Raw genomic sequence first — 21,681 nt, 5'->3', positions numbered from 1 at the left:
ATTTTTAAGTGGGGGGTCACTTGTCTAGTTCACTGGCTAGCCCCCCTCAGGCAGGAACAGGATCCACCCCAGACACTTGAGTCACTTCCTTTCATTGGATCATGAAAGTAAACATGATAGTCTTTTGTTTTTTAAGTCCTAGTCTGTTTGTCTTGAGCTCCCTAACCAGTTTTTCTGTTTTGTCCCTTCCTCTCAGCTTTCATTCAGTCTGTTTACTTGAGTTTCTTCCATTCCGGTCTCTTGGCTTGGCTTCAGAGTCCCACTTTAATCACATGTGCAGGTGGAGATGGTTTCTGTTCTAATTTATTATTCTCATGTTATATCTACTATAGCCCCGTAAGTGAAGTGTTTTCCACCCTGCTCACAGCACCTTATACATAAATGCCTGTTTTATGTATTAGGCATGTGTGCGCACAGTCAGCTGTATGGTTCATAGCACGGTACACAACGTAGTATGGTACACAGCTAACAGGTATTACATATGTGCATATACATCAGTTACATTATATACATTAAGTAGTGATGTACATTATAAATAGATACAAAATAGAACTCAAGAAAAGGTCAGCTAAGCCGAGTGGTGGTGCACATCTTTAATCCCAGAACTCAGGAGGCAGAGGCCAGTAGATCTCTGAGTTCAAGGTGAGCCTGGTCTACAGGTCAAGTGCCTAGACAGCCAGGGATACACAGAGAAACCTGGGGGGCTTGGGAGGAGGATGAACTAGAATGAATGAAAATGGGGTTCGAGAGACAGATAACCATTAAGAGCACTTGCTGCTTTTATAGAGGCGTCTTACAGAGGTTTGATTCCCAGCACCCATACAGTGGCTCACAACCATCAGTAACTCTAGTTCCACAGGATTCAATGCCCTCTTGTGGCCTCTGTGGGCACCAGCTGTATAGACATGCAGGTAAAGTACACAGAAATAAGTGGACATTTTTCAAAAATTAAAAAATCAATGGAAATAAAAATGGCTGCGCTGTTTCCCTCCTGTATGTACCCTTGAGGGACTGTCCAGCGTGTGTCCCTCACAGGGGATGCTGGTTTGGAGCTCTATCTCTCAGCAGCAGCATATGTGCGCAAGTCACTTGGAGAAGGTGTGAGGTTTTTAACAGCTCTAGTCTGATTATAGTAGTTGTAATCTAATGACAATAAGTTTAGAATAGAAACCATCTTCACTTGTACTGCGATTAAAACAGAACCTGTTCTGTCTCAGAGCAAGTGTGGGCTTGGCAGCCAGGCAGGCTCATGGTGATGCTTTGATGCAGGCTCGGCTGGGCTGACCTCAAACAGTTATTAGGACTTAGTTTCGCATTAAATTAATGTCTTGATAGTTTTGAAACATAGTTTACTTCTGTAGGTGGTGTGGGAAAAAAGCCTGTACAGAGTAGAAGACCCTCAATGAAAGGCATGCTGAAGTAGCAGCTAACAGCAGTTAGCTGTGACCCTGGAAATGCTACTTTTGCACACAGCCTGAGTGTGGGTTACAAAAATGCTATTTTAAACCATGGAAAGTGGAAGTTTCTGTGGTGGCTAGTTTTGATGTGTTTATTTCCTTATGTATTTTTCTTTCCTGTTTTTTGTTTTTTTGGTTTCTTTCTTTCTTTCTTTCTTTCTTTCTTTCTTTCTTTCTTTCTTTCTTTCTGGTAAATGCTGAATAGCTATGCTAGAAAGGTTGTAACACAGAGAAGGATAAAGACTGCCACAGCTCACTTATTCCTCATAACCCAGGGATAACTTGCACATTGAGTGTTAGTTTGGTTTTGATTGTTTTTGTTTGATATTTGAGACTGAGAGTTCAAGGCCAGCCTGGACTCCATTTCAGGTCTCAGGACAGCTGAGCCTGCGCGGTAAGAACCTGTCTCAGGTTTTTGTTGGGGTGCTGAGCATGGTGACTCGCATTGTTAATCCCAGCACTTGAGAGGCAGGCTGAGGTGGAGCTGGAAGATCTAGGCTAGCCTGGTCTGTATAGGAAACCTTGTTTCAGAAAAATAAGATGTACTGGGTTAGGGGTAGCTCTGGTAGAGAGAGTGCTTGCCTGCTATGCATTAGATCCCCAGCACTTGTCAAAAGAGAAAACAGTTTAGCTCCCCAATCCCCAGTAAATGGAAGCTCTTTCAGATACCAAAAAATTCTGCTTTGGTTTGGTTTGCTTTGCTTTTCCAGACAGGGTTTCTCTGTGTAGCCCTGGCTGTCCTGGAACTCTGCAGACCAGGCTGGCCTCGAACTCCCAGAGATCTGCCTCCCGATTGCTGGGGTTAAGAGTGTGAGCCAAGCCGGGCGTGGTGGCGCACACCTTTAGTCCCAGCACTCCGGAGGTAGGGGCAGGCGGATTTCTGAGTTCGAGGCCAGCCTGGTCTACAGAGTGAGTTCCAGGACAGCCAGGGCTACACAGAGAAACCCTGTCTCAAAAAAACACAAACAAAAATAAAAAAAGTGTGTGAGCCACCACACTCTGCGATACTAGAAGACATTTGATGTCATGCTTAAGGGTGGAGTTGTATTAATGATATTAATTAGTCTGTCGCTAGATGTTGACTGAGGTTGAAATTGTGTCTCCAGCTTGTTCCTCTGGTACCACTTCTGCAGATTTACACCTGCATAATCGATTTATCTAGTAAGCTGTTCTGAATAGCAGGGCTCAGGTCTTCCATACTCGCTTTTGAGGGGGTAACAGAAGTTGTAAGAGTTGTGCCAGAGCCATCACCAGCTTGCCTTTTGTTTGGCTGATAGAGACATGAAGTCATTGATCTAAGTTGGAAGATGGCAGGGTTTGTTTTAGATAGCCCAAGCTAGCCTTGAGCCACTAATCCTCCTGCCTCTGCTCCCCAAGTACTGGGATTGCAGGCTGACCTAAAGGTGATTTCCTTACGGACTTAAGATGAAAAAAAAAGAAAAGTTACTGCCTTTCTTGAACTATTTTGAGCTAGGGTCTCAGTAGCCCAGCCTGGCCTTATCGCCACCCTAAGTATTGGGATTACAGTATTATGTTTCCATGTCCTGGTTACTTGCTGATTTTGGTTCTTGTGAGTATTTTTTTCTACCCAGTGTGATGGCTAATTTTGTTGTCAACACAACTGAATTAGCCTTCCCGGGGGATCAGTGAAACACACCTCCACACGTGCCTATTACAGCATTTTCAGAGACAATTGCATCATGAGGCTCTGACCTAACCCATGGATTAACCAATCCTTTGATGAACTCATAGTAAAATGGAATTACTGGGAGGTGGTGAAGATGGGACCTGGTTAGAAGAAGAGGATCATTGAAAGTATGTCCTTGGGATATGTCTTCCTGTGTCCTCTTCTTTGTTTTCTGCCGTGCCATGATGTGAATAGTCCTTTGATTTACCCTTCTGACCAACATCCAAATCCTTTGAAATCAGGGCTAAACAGATATCAATGCCTAACTAACTAATCCACCCATTTTGAGATTGGGTGAGGTATTCCATAGCTTGTTACCATGCCAGATGTCAGTGACTATCTGGAACTTAGCACTTCCTTGTCAATCATGATTGTCCCCATCCTCCCCTCCCCTCCCCTCCCCTCCTTTCCCCTCCCCTCCCCTCCCCTTCTCAAATTTTTTTTTCAAGACAAGGTTTTCTATATAGGCCCAGACTGTCCTGGAATGCTGTGTAAACCAGGTTGGCCTCAAACTCAGAGACATCCAGAGATCTGCCTGCCTCTGCCTCCTGAATGCTGGGATTAAAGGTGAATGCTATTACTCTTGACTTTTGTTGCCATGCTTTTAAAAAGAAGAAACTGGGGCTGGGAAGATAGCTCAGCAGTTGTAAGCACACTGGCTGCTCTTGCTGAAGGCTGGGTTCAGTTCCCAGCATCCAAATGGTGGCTCACAAACATTTGTAATTCCAGTTTTAGAGAATCTAACACTAATGAATGGTCTCCACAGGCACCAGGCATGCAAGTGATATACATAATACATATGCAGGTAAAGTATGGATATACTTGCAGGTAATATACATATATACTTCCCAGGTGGTATATACATGCATGCAGATGAGATACACATATATGTAGGTGAGATACACATATAAATGCAGGTGATGCGCACATGTAAATGCAGGTAAAAGGTCCATATACATAGAAAAGAATCTAAAAATAAGGAAAAAAAGGAAAAAAAAATGGGCCAACCATGAAGACGCTAGGCATTGCAATATTTCTTTCCCTTCTCTCCTGCCTTGTCATGTCCTTTGCAGTGTTGCTCCATTGAGCTACATTCCCCAGCCCCAGTATTAATTGATGTGTGTGTGTGTGTGTGTGTGTCCCATACTCCTCTACTCAGAATTGAACCAGGGCCTCAGGCAGGCACTGCCAGTGGAGGTGTAGAGTTTTAAGGTAGAGGATGACTTAGAGGCCAATCTCTGAGGCTGCTTTGGGTGCTGTAAAAGAATATCATTTTAATGTTGAGCATATAGAACTCCAGTTTCAGTTCTCTTAATGGCTGTGTGACCTCTGTGTCTTCTGGTTCATAAAATTGGACAAATGATCTCTGTTAAAATGATTGACATCCAGTGAGACAGTGTGAGAGTTAAGTGGGAGGATGGGGACTTGGCATGTTAGCCCAGTAGAGCCTCACTCAGTGGTAGCAGGGTGCTCTTTTTTGTTTTGATGTTTATATTGTGTCCCACTGGGAGAGGATCCATGGGCTCTTCCATGCCAGGCAGATGCTTTCCCACTGAACCACAGCCTCAGACCCTAAAGCGTTCTTACCTTCCTGAGTTTGGTTCTTTATAAATGAGTACATTTCTAGTAAGAATGTCTAGTGTGTCTGTCTGCCTTGGGAGACTAGTCATGTGTCTTTAAATAAACTGACAGCTGAGCCTGAGAAGCTAGAGTAGGCCATGGGCTATTGGTGACCTCCTCACAGTGGCTTAGTGGTGTTGATGCCACCCAGGTACACAGCCTCTGCTCTGACTTATGGTTGATTTCTTCATACCCCAACAAGTTATGTGTAGCACAACTTTCTTTTTGAATTACCAAAGAGAAAAGGAATCCCTTGTTTTCTACCTTAAAGTATAAGATCTGCACTATATGTAAGTGTTAGAACAAGAGTTTTTTTTTTTTGTTTTTTTGTTTTTTTTTTTGGTTTTTCAAGACAGGGTTTCTATTTGTAGCCCTGGCTGTCCTGGAGCTCACTTTGTAGACCAGGCTGGCCTCGAACTCAGAAATCCACCTGCCTCTGCCTCCCGAGTGCTGGGATTAAAGGCGTTCGCCACCACGCCCGGCTAGAACAAGAGTTTTGATTTTTAGAGTTTCTCTGTGTAATACCCCTGGCTGTCCTGGACTTGAATGAAGACCAGGTTTGCTTCAAATTCACAGGGATCCACCTGGTTGCAGTCATTTTTAGTCTTGTATAAAACTTGTAAAGTTGGACAGATGAGTTCTATTCTCTTGTCTCTGGAAGGATTCAGCTTTGAAGGGTCACTTTTTGCCCCTATCACCACAGACTTGGGAGCAGAATGACAGTGAATGGTCAGAGTGGCCTGTGCAAATGCTATCTGTTCTCTCTGTGCCCGGGAACGAAGCTAAGAGAGCATGTGGGTGGATGAGGGAGGCCTGGTGGCAGAGCTCAGTGGTAGACAAGTTGCCTATCCAGGTACAAGGCCCTGGGCTTAGTGTGGAAAAAGAACTAGAAGGGACATCTGTTGTGATCAGTCCTGGTGGCCTGCTGGACACAAGAAATTTGACTCTTGGCCCACCTAATGACAGGGCCCCTCCTGGCTGAGTTAATAGCCAGCTCAAGTTGCACAGTCAGCTTATGGCCCAGTGCAGAGTACGCTCAGGGAGCAAGCTGTGGCTCAGGACCCAGTCTGTTCTGTGGACTACATGATGACATAGGGACCACCTTACATCCTTATGTGGCTAAGTCAGTGTGCTGCTCTGTGTTCTGTTCCTCCTTCTCCTCATACTGCTCTCGGATGTTGTGTTGGACATAGAAAGTATTTCTGTTAATAGTACTTAGCTCACATGCTTTGTTTTCTTTCCTATTTATATTTCACAAGCAGGAGAGCAGTAAGCCTTTGGGGATGAAGAGAAAGGCTGTGAGCACACATACCCCGTGCCAGTAAGCTGCCACGGTTGGGGGATGGTTGTTTTACAGTTGAAAACCATGATTATCTTTTTATCTTGAAAGTTTTTATCTTGAATTTGTCAGATGATTTGTTTGTTTGTTTAGAACTTGATCCTTGAGTACAGCTGTGGCCAGCCTGGTACTGGAGATGGTTTTTCTGCCTTGGCCTCCCAGTATTGCATGTTCCTTCATGGCTAGTTCTCCTTGTAGTAAACATACCCAGAACCTGTCATTCCTCTTTCCTTGGTTGCTCAGAGTGAAAGCTAAGTAAGACTCCCTACTCTATGATCCCACCCATCCTTTACCTGAGCAGACCTCTGGGCATTCCTTATATAACAGGCCTGGTCCTAAGCCTCTGTGGTGGACAGTTGAACCAAATGTTGCTTCCGTACAGCCTACGTTTCATTTGAGCAGACAAAGGAGCAGATCAGTATGTAGCACAGTAGATGAGGCAAGTAGAGTTGGCTTTAAAGTACATTGTGTTGTTAGGGATGGAACCTGGGCCTTGGGTGTAAGAGAAATGCTATGTCGTTGAGCTACACCCACAGCCCATATCCAGGGTACGTGTGGCTTTTGGAAAGAGCACTGAAGGGTAGTACTTGACTAGAGACCTAAACAGAGTGATAGAAGAAAGAAACAAACGACCTGAGAGGATGTGAGTCTCATTAGGACAACAGAAGCGTGAAGTCAGAAGCAGCCATCAGCCAGATCCTTTGGGCCTAGTGTAAGGGTCTGAAAATCGCTGAAGGAAGACCCCAGACTCAGCATGCAAAGACAGAGAGCCTTTACTCTGCAGAAACAACCAGCATGCAGGGGTCAGCCGTCCTTTGAAGTGGCAGTCCCAGACCAAGGCCCACAGGCTTTCTTATAGAGAATGGGGGTGGGATGGCATGGGCTTACAGTGGTTACTCTCTAGAGGGATTATGTCATCGAAAATTTAATTGGTGTGCTAGGGGGTCAGAGGTAGTCAGTGGTCTACACGCCTATGTCATGAATGTTTAACCATAGGATGAAATAGGGCTGCCCAGCACAGATGGCCCATTCTGAGGTAAAATACTTCCCCATTTTTGTGGTTATCTCCAGGCTGTTCTTTGGGAGGGGGTTTTATGATCTTGTTCTGTATTTTATGGTCTGTTCCTGGAACTGGTGCCTTACAGCCTTTCCTTAAATGGCTGATCTTAAATGAAGACAAATGGGGTTTGTGTTGTTCTTTCATCGTAGGAGACAGGCAGGGCTTGGGATTTCCTTCTAGGCGTGATGGGAACCCATGAAAAGGTCTTGGCAGGAAATATGATGAAGAGGAAAAGTGTTGCCATGTTGCTTCTCCGTACGTGACACCTGGGTCTTCTTCCCTTGCAGATTGTCTATGCAGAAAGGCCTCTCACCGACAACCACAGGTCACTGGCTTCTTACGGTTTAAAAGATGGTGATGTTGTGATTCTACGACAGAAGGAGAATGCAGACCCTCGCCCTGCAGTGCAGTTCTCAAGTAAGAGCAATACTCACCACATTCTCTCCAATACAGACGTCAGTAGGTAGAGCACAGAGGTTCTATGTGTTAGAATCAGACTAACAGTGTAGACCTGATTGCCTGTTGTGTAATCTTGGGCAACACGCAGTCATTTAGAAGTCATTGGACTTCTAAATCAATCTCTTCTGTAGTAAAGTAGGTGTCGTGATTAACTTAGAGCTGGCACATTGTAAGCCCTGGGTCAGGATTAGCCTATGCTGTCCTCAGTGATGGTTCCATGATGACGCTTGTCCCTAGGAAGATCTTGGAGGCTTGGGTTAGCCTGTGCTTCCTGACTAACTGACTGACTGACTACAGTGTTTCTGGTCATCAGCCGCTTGGGCCCATATTTTACTGGTCTCCTTACTTGGCTGTGGGGGACGGAATTCATTCCTCTTTACCTCATCAAGAGGTGAAGCTCAAGTTTAAATGATGTCATCAGCTGTGCAACTAGTAAGTAAAAACAGCAATTGGAATGGTGCTTTCTGTTATTCCTCTTTTCTTCTTTAAGCTAACTTCTTTCCTCCTTTCTTCCTGTTTTTCCTTTCTTCCTTTCATGTGTGAGTACACTGTAGCTGTCTTCAGACACACCAGAAGAGGGCGTCAGATCCCATTACAGATGGTTGTGAGCCACTGTGTGGTTGCTGGGAATTGAACTTAGGTGCTCTTAACCACTGAGCCACCTCTCCAGCCCTCTTTCTGTTATTTCAGACTTTGCAGATTTAAGTGGTTGGAGCACCATCTTTGGGCCCCTCCCTGCTAATTTTGGGTGTACCATCCCCAAGATTGGGGGATTTTCTTCCCTTTGTAAAGATTTTTTTAAAGTCATATATTCTTACAATTTGCTTTTTTTTAAATTAATTAATATCCTAACCGATGCTTCCCCTCCTTCCCTTTCCAATCCCCCATTCTTCCCTCCCTTTCTCCTCAGAGAAGAGGAGGCCTCTCATGGCTATCCACCTGCTTCAGCATATTGAGTGGTAGTAGGACTAGGTGCATCTTCTATGGAGGCTGGACAAGGGGAAAGAGGCTCACAGACAGACAACAGGGTCAGAGAGAGACCCTGTGCCTGCTGTTGAGGGCCCCCACCTGCACGTCTCTTGTGTATGTGTACTGCTGGGCTTTTTGTTTTGTTTCTTACTTATTTACTTGGAGGGTTTTTTAAATGATATATTTTTGTATGGATGGATATTTTGCCTCTTTTTATGTATACTATGCGCATGCAGTTTCTGTGGAGGCCAGAAGGGGTGTCAGGTCTTCTAGAACTAGAGTTTATTAATTTTTTTTAAGATTTATTATTTATATGTAAGTATACTATAGCTGTCTTCAGACACAGCAGTAGAGGGCGTCAGATGTCATTAGAGAAGGTTGTGAGCCACTATGTGGTTGCTGGGATTTGAACTCAGGACCTTCATAAGAACAATCAGTGCTCTTAAGAGATGGTCGTGAGCCACTATGTGGTTGCTGGGATTTGAACTCAGGACCTTCATAAGAACAATCAGTGCTCTTAAGTGCTGAGCAATCTCTCCAGCCCCTGAGTTTATTAATTTTAATTGTGTGTGTGTGTGTCTGTCTGTCTGTAGGTTTGTAAACATGAGTGCAGGTACCCACAGATACCAGAGTAATAGAATTGGAATTATGTATTATGAGCTTATGTGTACTAGGCAGCATCAGGAGTCATTCTTAACCTCTGAGCTATTGCTTCAGACCCTCTGTTCTGTTTTGTTTGTTTTGTTTTGTTTTGTTTTGTTTTAAAGACAAGTTTCTACAAGCCAGTGTGGCCTTGGAGCTTCCTATATGACCCAGGATGGCTTCCAGCCTCATCTCCCTGGGGGCTAGAATTACAGGCATGCACCCACACACCCAGCCAGCCCTGGTGTTCACAGTCTGAGACCTGCATTTAGATTTAGGAGGTTTCTGTGTCTCCAAAATATGCAGGACTGTGTGGGAGTGGCACATATGTGCTGGATGCTGAGATGGCCTATAGCTTCCTTTACTTACCCCTAAAGGGGCTCCTGACTCAGTTCTAAGCCCTGCCTTGGAACTACATGAGGAAGTACCTGCACCACCCCACCCCCGCTTCCCCTGACATATTTTTGTGAAATTTTTCAAATAGTATTTAGGTCTCCTGCTTTTAAAGTTTACAGGTGTGTTAGGCGATCCATACTGCAGCCTGGCGCACAGTGCTTCCATTCAGACAGCACAACCATCTCCAGGCACTCACTGTATTCATTCTGGATTTTGATCCATCCCTTGGGCTTCTGCTTTAGAAAGAGTAGCCATTTGAGCTTGCCAGTCAGTAAAACCAAATGTTCCCTGTGTACTTAGTGAGGTGGTGCTTGAGAGTCTGTGTGTTAGCTTTGTTTTGCTTGTATGTTGGTTTCTGTTTGGTTTTAGTTTTGTTTTACTGTTTCTGTATGGACAACATAGCCAGTGGTCGCTGTGAAGGGAGGGATTTATGTGGAGACAAGTCTTCCAGAATTTCTCTGAGGTGAATGGACTGTCGAGATGGATGTTGGGTAGAGGTAAGTCTCTCCACCTGCAGAGACTACTTTGGCAGTTGGTAGAGACAGCAGCTCCCCGGGAAGCTTGCTGGTCACTCCTTTCCATTGTTCGACTGTTTTGTCCTGTATTCCATTTTCTACACAAACATGCTGACTGCCAGCTGGCATCTGACTTAAGATAGTTACTAGTTGAAGGAGCTAGAGAAAGTACCCAAGGAGCTAAAGGGATCTGCAATCCTATAGGTGGAACAACAATATGAACTAACCAGTACCCCCTCCCCCCGAGCTTGTGTCTCTAGCTGCATATGAATCAGAAGATGGCCCAGTTGGCCATCAGTGGAAAGAGAGGCCCATTGGTCGTGCAAACTTTATATATACAGGGGAACGCCAGGGCCAAGAAGTGGGAGTGGATGGGTGGGGGCGCGTGGGGGGGACTTTTGGGATAGCATTGGAAATGTAAATGAAATAAATACCCAATTAAAAAAAAGATAGTTACTAGTTCAACCCACATATGAGGCTGAAACTTTATACATGTATTTCAGAATTCCCTGTTTGTCGTTGAGACAAAGGACTTCAGGATGAGGTTGTCCCAGACTCAAGACAGGGTTGGTTGTGAAATGAGTTTTAGTGTTGAACATATTGTGGACTTTTTAGGGTCATTGTCTCATTCTGGCTCTAGTTTATTTTGGCTTGGCTTGTTTGGAGACAGGCTTGTCTCAAACTCCAGTCCTCTTGTCTCGGTTACAGGTATAAGCCACCATAGCTATGTAACATATTTATTGAGATCTTTTGTTGAAGCCACACACCGCACAGTTCACCCATATAAAGACAAGACTCAGTGGCTGTTGCGCAGCTGCCGTCTCTGTTCCATCCATTCATCATGTGAACCCCAGTAGTTGTCCACTGGCTTCCTTACACCTGGAAAGTTTGCTCTGTCTTTATGTCTGTCTGTTCTGGGCGTTTCATGGCAGTGGACTCATGCATTGTGTGGGCTCCTGTGTGAAGACTGAGGTTCTAGAATAGTCTAGAACCTGGGGTAAAAAAATTCCTACTCTTCAGTTCTTCGGTCCTATGAAACAATTGTCCCACGACCATGTGTGTCTGGGATGCACAGATGAGCTGTAAATTTAAAGAGGTATGAAGACCCTCCTCAGAATTCCACACCCAATGCTTAGTCATGCAGAATTTGACTATGCACAGAATCACTGATAAATACAGTATTCTTTATCCCAAGTGTTAGGACTTATCAAGGGAGCCTGGCTAGTAATCCCAGACCTAGGGAATCTAGAATACGTATGTATACCACATATGTGCCTGGTACCAGTGGAGTTCAGAGGAGTAGGTCAAAACCATTGGAACTAGCTTTAGGAATGGTTGTGAGCCACCATGTTGATGCTGGTAATAGCACACAGGTCCAAGAGCAAGTGCTCTTAACAACAACTGAGGCATCTCTCCAGCTGTAGGATCTCACTTAAGGACCAGGGCCTGTAAGATGGCTCAGAGAGTAAAGGTGCTTCCTGTGCAACCTCTCAGCCTCTGCTCCAGACCTGCCTGCATCCCTACTGTGCTCCATGCCATGATGACAATGGACTAGACTTCTGACACTGTAAGCAAGCCTCTAATTAAATGCTTTCTCTTGTAAGAGTTGACTTGGCCGTAGTGTCTTTTCACAGCAATAGAACAGTGACTAAGACAAGGAGTATGCTCTGGGACACATGCCCACACTTATTGCATCAGACACATCCACATAGAAACAGTAAATAAATTTCTCAAATTTTTCTTTCTTTCATTCATTCATTCATTCATTCATTCATTTTTGAGACACAGTTTCTTCATGTAGCCCTAGCTGTCCTAGAATTCACTATGTAGACTGGCCTCAGACTTACAGAGATCCATCGTGCTTCCTCTGCTTCCTGAGAGATCGGATTAAAAGCCTGCACTACCATGCCTAGCTCAATAAAACCTTTTTGGGACAGTCTCATGTGTCTCCAAGGTGGCCAAAAATTTACTTTGTAGCCAGTTACCTTGAACTTCTAATCCTCTTGTCTCCATGTCCTGAGATACATGTGCACCGTGTGTGTGCCTGATGCTCTTGGAGGTCAGAAGAGGGTATGGGGTACGGGATGCTCTTAGAACTGGAGTTACAGGTCGTTTTGAATCGACGTGTGGGTGCTGGGAACTGAGTTCTAGTCCTCTGCAAGAACAGCCAGTGTCACAACCTCTGAGCTGTCTCTCCAGTGTACCACTCCCCTCTCATCCTTTCCTACCAATTTCCTCCTGGAGGAAGAGCAAGGGGAACAGCATAGTGACTGCTTGCGGCAGTTCTGTGACAGATGAGGGTGTGCTTTGTTTCTTTCCACACTTGTTTTTATGGCATACATCATTTGGGTAAACTTGATTGATTGATCTCAACAGACTTACCCCGGATTGACTTCAGTAGCATAGCTGTGCCTGGCACGTCAAACCCCCAACAGCGCCAGCTGCCCAGAACCCAGGCTCAGCACTCATCTCCTGGGGAAATGGCATCTTCTCCTCAAGGCCTAGACAACCCAGCCCTGCTCCGAGACATGCTGCTGGCCAACCCGCATGAGTTGTCCTTGCTGAAGGAGCGCAACCCACCCTTGGCGGAAGCTCTGCTCAGTGGAGATCTTGGTAAGCTCACCCATCTACAGGCGTGTCAGGATGGCCTGAGGGGAAGTAGTTGCATCAGAGCAAATGGGCAAGACCTAGGCAGCTGTCTCAGGCCATTGGCTCTCTGGTGATTCTTGGATGCTACTTGATTTTCTGTTTGTCTGAACATGTGGCCACAGCTTACATTAGAGGTCAAGGACACTCTCGGGGGTTGGTGTTTTAGGGCAGCATCTGTTTGTCAGTGTCCTGCGTACACCAGGCTAGCTGCTGAATTCTGAGGATTCTCTCACCATAGGATCACTAGCATACAGTGTGTGACTGTCCATAGGATCACTAGCATACAGTGTGTGACTGTCCATAGGATCACTAGCATACAGTGTGTGACTGTCCCAGCTTTTACATGGCCTCTGGGCGTCTGAACTTGTGGATTTTTTTATAGTAGGCTGCACAGCACACACCACAGCCATAGTAGAAGGCAACACTCAAGAGCCGGTTCTTTCCTGTCCCCTTCTGGGAGCAAGAGCTTGAATTCAGATAATCAGACTGATTCACAAGTCCCTCTCCTCTACCTCCTGAGTGCTGCCATTAAAGGCATGTACCACCAACTCTGGCTTGTTTTGAGTCTTTTTAAAGTGGGTTGCATGTATAGACCGTGTGGCAACCTCAGGTATCACTCTAAAGAATGTCATCCACCTCATATTGGTTGGTGTCTCTCCCTGAGGGTTCAGCAGTTAGGCTAGGCTAGCTGGCCAGTAGCCCCAGAGAGCCTCTGTCTGTCTCCTAGGCCCAAGGAATACAAGTCAATGTGCACTGTCATTTCCAGCGGGCAATGTGGGTTCTGGGCTTCAAACTTTGGTCCTCATGCCTGCAGGTTAAGCACATTGCCCATTGAAGCCATCTCAGCAGAAAGTTGACTGCTCCTTGCAGTCAGTGGTCTATGTCCTTATTTTCAGACTGTGTGTCTGGGATCATGGAGCCCACTCGTGTCAGGGTGTCTTTCAGGTCACCTTTTAGGTACATGGTGTTGGGAAGATTTAGTCCACGGGACGCTGCCTTGCTTTCCCTCACTTCTGTTTTCTTAAGACAATCAATATTAAAGCCCCCGACAGCGACAGCTCTGACTTAACAGAAGGTCTTCCTGCCTCCACTTCCTAAGTTTTATAGTTGTGCACAACAATGTCCAACTCCTAGTTTGTACACATCTACATACTGTTTGTTGTAATTACATCCTATAGTAATAGCACACCATGCTCTCTGTTACCTTTCTTGCACGTTTTCCATCGAGACCATGAAATTGTGGTAGACTGATTTATACTTAGTTTATCTGGCTTAAGGCAGACTGTAGAACAAAGGGAGTGAGCCCAGGTGAGAAAGGGATAGCACAGGGCTCTGCTTCATTCCTGGTGGCAGGATAATGAATGTCATAGGGGAGTAGAGAAGAGGAGGCATCTTTCTGCCATACATGGCCTTGCCACACTTGGCCATATTGAGAAGCTGTTGACTGAGTAGAAACAACATAATAGGAATTTCTAGTAATAATAAAGAGGGACAATAAGAGTAGCGGAGGTGGCTGATCTGGTGAGGATGAGCTAGCAGATTTGAAGTCAAGTCTGACAATCCAGGGTCAGCCTTGGAACCCCATAGAGTAGAAGGAGGGAGCTAACTCCCACAGATTACCCCTTCTCACCACCACTTGCCGGCTGAGGCTGCACAAACATACACATGGCTCTGTACACACAAATGTATGAGGAGAGAATTGCCGAGTTCATTGTTGTCTTACACCCGGGGAATCCTCGGACTAAGGAAGCTGGAGCAGAAATCTGAGGTCAGAATGGTAAGTAATGGCGAGTGACACATTCTTGTCTTCTAACTTTTAAGCTAAGGAGTACAAGGTTGTGGCTGGGAAGATTTTGTTCATGTATACATCTAAAATAAAAGGTTTTTGTTGTTTTTTTGAGACAGGGTCTCTCTGTGTAGCCCTAGCTGTCCCGGAACTTGCTCTGTAGACCAGGTTAGCCATGAACTCAGATTTGCCTGCCTTTGCTTGTATATCCCAAGTGCTGGGATTAAAGTCAGGTGCCACCACTGCTCAGCTGGGGTGGGGGGTGGCTTTTTTTAAATTATGGATTAAAAAAAAGAAAGTGTAGAGCTAAATATGTGCCCCCCCCCTCCATTTTTGTAGAGAAATTCTCTAGGGTCTTGGTGGAGCAGCAGCAGGACCGAGCCCGGAGAGAACAAGAACGGATTCGTCTGTTTTCTGCTGACCCCTTTGATCTCGAAGCTCAGGCAAAGATAGAAGAAGATATAAGGTAAGATCCATCGATCTAACGAGCAAGCTCACAGCATCCAGGTCATCGGGCTGGATGTCTGCTCCCCTGTCTCCAAGCTGAGAGAGTAACCTAAGTCTTTTCAGGTGACTCTGCTTCATTGTCCCCTCGTTCTGATCCAGTACTTCAAAAATACTTAATGGCTTCCTACTTGGGTTTTGTGAACTCTGATTAGCAGACAAAACAGCTTGTCCTAGGCTGATGGAGGAGAAACCCCATCTGCTAAAATCAGTAGACCGGCTATGACAGCTGATTTCAATCCTGATTAAACCAGAGCTTGATGGTGATTGGATTAGAGAGCTCTGCACAAGTGGCATCTGGTAGTCCAGAGTCTGTCTTCTTTCTGCTTTCCTTTGCTGTCTCAGTTGGTGGATAAGCTCTTTGCCTGGCCCATTTCCAACTCCGAGCCTCTGATGCAGTGGGTCTGTGCTAGGGCTGTATTAAAAGCATGCAGTATGCTTTTAAAACTGTAGGTGCCCGAGTCTTCTCTCTAGTCTGTGAGTCAGGATCTGCCAGAGTGGAGCCCAGGCAGGCGCAGTGGTGCTGACAGAGTGCTGGCCCATCACTAGTCATAAGCAAGATGCTGCCTGAATAAAATGGCATCTGCTCCCCAACCCCAAGTCAGGTTTAGGTGCTGATGGCAAAAACCCTGTAAATACAAGGAGCAATTCTTGTATTCTGCTAAGTGGGGTGGGAGCTTTATCTGTAGTTACCTAGTTTGCTTGCTTTATTATACTCAATGGCTCTCCCCACCCTTTTGCTTCCATTGGGAACCTTGCCATTCATGCTTGCTAGACTAGTTTTTTATTACCAGGCTGCATCTCTGGCCCTCTGACTGGACTCAAAATTGAAGAAATACAAATTATATTCTAGAATTAATTGAAAGCCCTAAGCTATTTGCTCAAGTCGGTTGTGTTTCCCCCACTCTCTTGCATAGTTAGGCAAGTGTTCAGTCACTGAGTCAGCCTCAGCTCTGTTTCACATTTTATTTTCAGACAGGATCTTCACTAAGTTGCCAAGCTGGCCTTGAACTGTTTCCTGCTTTGGCCTCTACACTAGCTGGGACTGCAGGTTCTAATCAGAGATTTTTGACTGTCTGTGGACATGACTAGCTGAGTCTGCCCAGAGAAACAGTTTGTTCTTACTGTGTCACATTGCAGCTGTAAGGGAGCCTGCCATTGACGGAAGCATGGTTGCATTCATCCTGGAAAAGGAAAGGGGTGGGAAAGCACATAGACAGACTCTGCAAGTAGAGTGAGTGCAGCATATCCAAGCAGGTCCTTTCCTACAGGGGGCCGTAAAGGAAACTGGGAGATGTGAAGAAAGCAGATCGCTCCATACCCCAAGCTGACCAGACACTGCTGTGTATCTGGGGCTGCCCTGAAGCCCTATTTGGTTGGTTGGTTGGCTCACTGGATTTATTGTTCTTTGAGATGGGGGCTAACTGTGTAGCACTGGTTAGTCTTGAACTCAGAGATCCACCTACCTCTGTGTGTGCCACCATGCATGCTAAATATTTAGTTTAATTTTATTGGTGTGTGTGTGTGTGTGTGAGACAGACAGACAGACATGACTGTTGGTGGCCTGTTGTATTATCTGGCACTGGAATCACAGGCAGCTGTGAACTGCCTAACGTGGACGCTGGGCAAACTCAGGTTCTCTGGGAAACAGTAATCACCAAGACCACCAGGTCATCTTTCCAACCCAAGGAATGTGGTCAAGTCTAGCCAGAATTAAAACATTTTTATTACAGTTATTTGTTGGGGGTGTGTATGCGCGTGTGTGACAGTCAGAAGACAACTTGCTGGAATTAGATCTCTCCTTTTTCCTTGTGGAACCTGGGGACAGAACAACCTTTTCACAGGGGTCACATACTTACATTATGATAATGTAAAATGGTAGCAAAATTGCACTTACGAAGTATCAACAAAATAATTTTATGATTGAGGGTCACCATACATGAGGAACTTCATTAGGAAGGTTGAAACCACTCTCTTAAACTCTACCCAGCTACCTCTGCCGCTTAAGGTTGGTATTATGAAGGTCACCATCCAGCAATGCATTGTTTAAAAGAAAATATTAGCTGTAAGTTCTGGCACATTCCTTTAATTCCAGAACTCAGAAGGTAGAGGCAGACAGATCTCATGAGTTTGAGGCTAACATGCTATTCAGAGCAAGTTCCAGGACAGCCAGAGCTACAGAGAAACCCTGTTTCAAAAAAAAAAAATCCGAAAATAAAGGAGCATTCTTGCAGGGTATAGTGGTATATATTATATAATCCCAACACTGGAGAGGCTGAGATGAGAGGGTTACAAGTTCAAGTACAACCTGGGCTGTATACTAAGAACCTGTCTCAAGTAGTATTCATGAAATTTCAATATTTGGTAAGATAAAAAGGGCAATGACCTTGCTTTCTAGGAGTTTTTCCATCTTGAGCTTTTAAAGAAGAATAATTTAACTTGAGGATGGTTGTTATGCTGTGTTAGGTGGTCTCCAACCTGTGTCTCATTGTCCACTGCTGAGTCACCTATTCACCTATGAGGGAACATAGAATCAATTTCCATTCTGTGACTCTGCTGTCCCAGTTCGGGGAAAACCCACTTTCACATGAGTTCCTTCGTGGTGTTCTTTCCTGGGAGCGGGGCTTCCAGTGTCATGCTCTGGCTTGTTGCAGGCAGCAGAACATCGAGGAGAACATGACGATAGCTATGGAGGAGGCCCCGGAGAGCTTCGGCCAGGTCGCCATGCTGTACATCAACTGCAGAGTGAACGGGCATCCTGTGAAAGCCTTTGTCGACTCAGGTGACAGACGGCAGGGAAGGGGAGCCCCATGACTTAGACAGACACTGAGGTTTTCAGTCTGTGTTGGTAGCAGAGACCTTTGCCCAGTCATTTCTTACCAGGGTTTGTATTTGAGTAGCTCTGTCTTCTACTGTTACTGGTGGTCACTTAACCAAAGAACTGAAAAGAGAAGCTTAAACAGAAGGAGATACCGTTGTGCTTGGGTTGGGTGGGAGTGAGTATTGCTCTTACAGAGGCGTGGATTCAGTTCCCAGCACCCACGTCCCACAGCTGATACCGATTAATGCCAGCTCCAGGGACTATGATGCCCTCTACTTGCGTCCGTGTGCACCTGTATTCCATTATCCCCTCCCCTGTACATGAATGTAATTAAAAAGTAAGCTCTCTTAAAATAATAAAGTAAAAAGGTTGACAGTGAGCCAAATGAGGAACAGTCAGAATTCGGGGCCCTCGCTGCTGTTGGAGGCTGCTTTCTGTGAGGCTCAACAGAAGGGTTGTTTACTAAGGGGATGGTCTGAGTGGTTCTCTGTTTTGATAAATTATGTTCTTTGGGCTCACAACTGTCTGACTTTAACCTCAGGGGATTTGATGCTCTCTTCTGGCTTTGGTGGGCACCAGGCTCACGTGTGCTGCACAGGCACACATGCAAGCAAAACATATAACATTAGACAGGAAGGAAAGAGCAGGCAGGCGAGGAGATTTGGTTTGCCACTTAAGCTTCAGGTGGCTCATGTGCTAAGTGGCATCTATTTTTAATGATAACTCTACTTTTCTTCAAATCATTTAACTATTTATTCATTTGTTATGTTTTGCCTACAAGTATATCTATGCCCACAGAGGCCAGAAGAGGGTGTAAGAATACCTAGAGCTGAAGTTAATTACAATAGTGTGAGCCACAGTGTGGGTTCTGGGAATCAAGCAACAAGTGCTCTGAGCTGCTGAGCCCTCTCTCCAGCCCCAGGTCTGCTTTTTTTTTTGTTTTTTTTTTAAGGTTTACTTCTTGGGGTTGGGTATTTAGCTCAGTGGTAGAGCGCTTGCCTAAGCAAGCGCAAAGCCCTGGGCTTGGTCCTCAGCTCTAAAGGGGGAAAAAAAAAAAGACAAAATAACAAAAAGCCTCTCCACACCCACACCCCCAAAAACGATTTACTTCTTTTCGTAACTGCGTAGTCTATTTGGATGTACGCCTGCATGGCAGAAATCAGCATCAGATCCCATTACAGATGGTTGTAAGCCACCGTGTAAGTGCTGGGAATTGAACTGAGGTCTTTTTTTTTTTTTTTAAGATTTATTTATTTGTTATATATAAGTACACTATAGCTGTTTTCAGACACACCAGAAGAGGGTATCAGATCTCATTACAGATGGTTGTGAACCACCATGTGGTTGCTGGGATTTGAACTCAGGACCTCTAGAAGAGCAGTCTGTGCTCTTAACCGCTGAGCCATCATCTCTCCAGCCCCAAACTCGGGTCTTTTGCAAGAGCAGCCCATGCTCTTAACCACCAAGCCATCTCTCCAGTCCCCAATTCTGCTTTTTAAATCCTTCAGTGTTAGTGCTTTAAGGGAATGTGGCTGAGTGGCCATGCTCATGTCTCTGGCCATCTCTCTGAGGCTGTGAGCAGCCTGACTGAAGTAGCTGGGTGTTGGGAACCTAACATCACAGTGTCAAGATACAAACTGACTGAGGACCTGTAACCTCTGAGCCATCTCTCCAACCCAAGTCTTCTTTTTTAAAAGTTGTGTATCTAGTGTTGTGTAACTTTGGGCTGAGTGCTTAAATGGTAAAGGTTCCTTTTGTGAGCTTCAGGAGGTGAATTTGAGAGACCAGATGGTTCTTACTATACACCTAGCACCATGCTAGATGCTCAGTGCATCTTACTGATCGTCCCTTTGTGCCATGATGTGTTCCTGTTTTGTGGGTGAGGACATGAAGTCCTAGAGAAATCAAGTCTTTGTTGCAAGGCATAGCACTGGTTAATGGAGAACCTCAGATTCAGCCTCAGCTGTGCTTGATGCCCAAGAATCCTTAGACACGGCACTTTGGGTGGGTGTGCTGGGTGTAGACATCACTGTCTCAGGGCTGGGCTACATAGGCACATTTCCAGGCGTGACCACTAGACTGCTCCATGGGCACAATATGTGGAGCTGTGTGCTAAGCCAGTGGTCAGTTTGTGGAGACTCAGAGAACAGAATTGCCTTCCCGATTTCCTAGACTCTTTCTGGGACTTTTGAACCTTAGTTTCCTCATAGGAGTTTTGACCACGCATGCGTGTGTGTGCACTCGCGCATATGTTGGTCAGGGTGGAACCCAGGGCCTTGCTTGCTAAGCAGACACCATCACCATTGTGTGATACCTCAGTCATTCTTTTCTCATGCCCAAGATCTGCTAATGCCCACAAGGTGCTGGTGCTTAATACCCACAATGCAGTGAATTCAGACAACAGGATTGGTTGGTGATTCTCAAGCCAGGCCTAAATACAGATGAACCTCAGAAAATGGGAGCAGGGAAGGGGTCCTTTCTAGCAGGCCAGAGGGAATAGGTACGCCTTCCTCCCACCTGAAAATGCTATCTAGATGTGATAAGACTGTAAGAGTGGAATGGGGTGTGGGCACATGTATTGGTAGAGAGGGCCTGGGTTTGATCCAGTACTCTGTAAGTTGAACACAATGGCACAGAACTTAGTCCCAGTACTGGGAGATAGAGGCAGGAGAATAAGAAATTTAAGGTCATCCACATCCTTCAGTGAGTTTGAAGCTAGCCTGGGCCCTGAGACCCTGCCAGAAGGAGGAAGAGATGGGGAATGTAAGGTTGAAGATGAACAGATCATGGTGGCCTGAGGCGGGGCACTGACATGTCAGGCTTGTGCACAGTGGGAGGCTTCGAGGGTTCTGGAGCAGGTAAGGAGCGATTTGAAGGTGATGGCTTAGGATGGCTGCAGGCGGAGGCGGAGCTGGAGGAACTCAGTTACTCTGGGTGGCATGCTTGCTTTAAAGTACACATGCATGGCACAGATTCAGAGCCAGAGAAGAATCCACTTAGGAGGGGAGAGGTGCAGGCCAGACCGACAGCTGTGGTGAGAAGGAAGGTCAGACATTGCAGAGATAGTTTCAGGGAAGGGTGAAGAGAGCAGGAGTCAACACTGAACTGTGCTCACACAGTTAGAGAGTGGTGAGAAGTGAGGCTGAGAGGGGACCGCATCCAAGGGAGTGGCTGAGGCTAGACAGAGATTACAGTATCAGCCAATACAGCTGAGTGTATGTACCCCAGACAGGACATGCTCTCAAGGCTAGGGGTGGCCTGGTTGGTAACATGCCTGTCTCGCATGCACAGAGCCCTGAGTCAGATGCCCAGCACTGCATAAAACTTAATAAGACTGTAATGGAGAATGTGTGTCATTTCTACCTAAGGAGGTAGAAACAAGAGAATCCTGAGCTAGGTAGTGAATTTTAGGCTTGAGCTGAAGTGAGACCTTGTGCCCAAAAGAAACTGTTTTACATGCCCTGAGCTTTCAGAGGAAGAAGACTCATCTAGAGCTTCATTTCTCATTGGGGCTTTTTTGGTTTTTTTATGTGCATGGGTAGGGGGTGTTATTTGTTTGAGACATGGTCTCATAAGTAGCTATAGATGGTCTAGAGCTAGCTAGCTGTATAGAATAGGCTAGCCTCAAACTCATAGAAATCTTCCTGCCTCTGTCTCCTGAGGGCTGGGTAAAGGTATATGCCATCATGCCCTGCTTTTTTCTAAAGTGGGTCTGGTCCTTGTCCGTGTTAGGTTAGGTAAGTGGTCTACCACTGGGCTATACTGTCCCAACACTGA

General features: G+C 45.6%; 1 protein-coding gene across 1 annotated transcript in view; it reads left to right on the top strand.

The window, feature by feature from the left end:
* The window catches only part of Ddi2 (DNA-damage inducible protein 2), a 39,857-nt gene that overhangs the window by 2,443 nt on the left and 15,733 nt on the right, over positions 1–21,681 (top strand). The window contains exons 2-5 of the mRNA NM_001017966.2: positions 7,451–7,580; positions 12,521–12,757; positions 14,919–15,045; positions 17,738–17,865. Coding sequence (NP_001017966.1) covers positions 7,451–7,580; positions 12,521–12,757; positions 14,919–15,045; positions 17,738–17,865 — 622 coding nt within the window. The remainder of the gene's footprint in view (positions 1–7,450; positions 7,581–12,520; positions 12,758–14,918; positions 15,046–17,737; positions 17,866–21,681) is intronic.

This window comes from Mus musculus, chromosome 4 (genome assembly GCF_000001635.26).
Source record: "Mus musculus strain C57BL/6J chromosome 4, GRCm38.p6 C57BL/6J".
In the NCBI taxonomy this organism is placed as follows: Eukaryota; Metazoa; Chordata; class Mammalia; order Rodentia; family Muridae; genus Mus; species Mus musculus.
The sequence above is the reverse complement of the archived record's forward strand: the minus strand, read 5'-3'. Positions and strand labels throughout refer to the sequence as shown.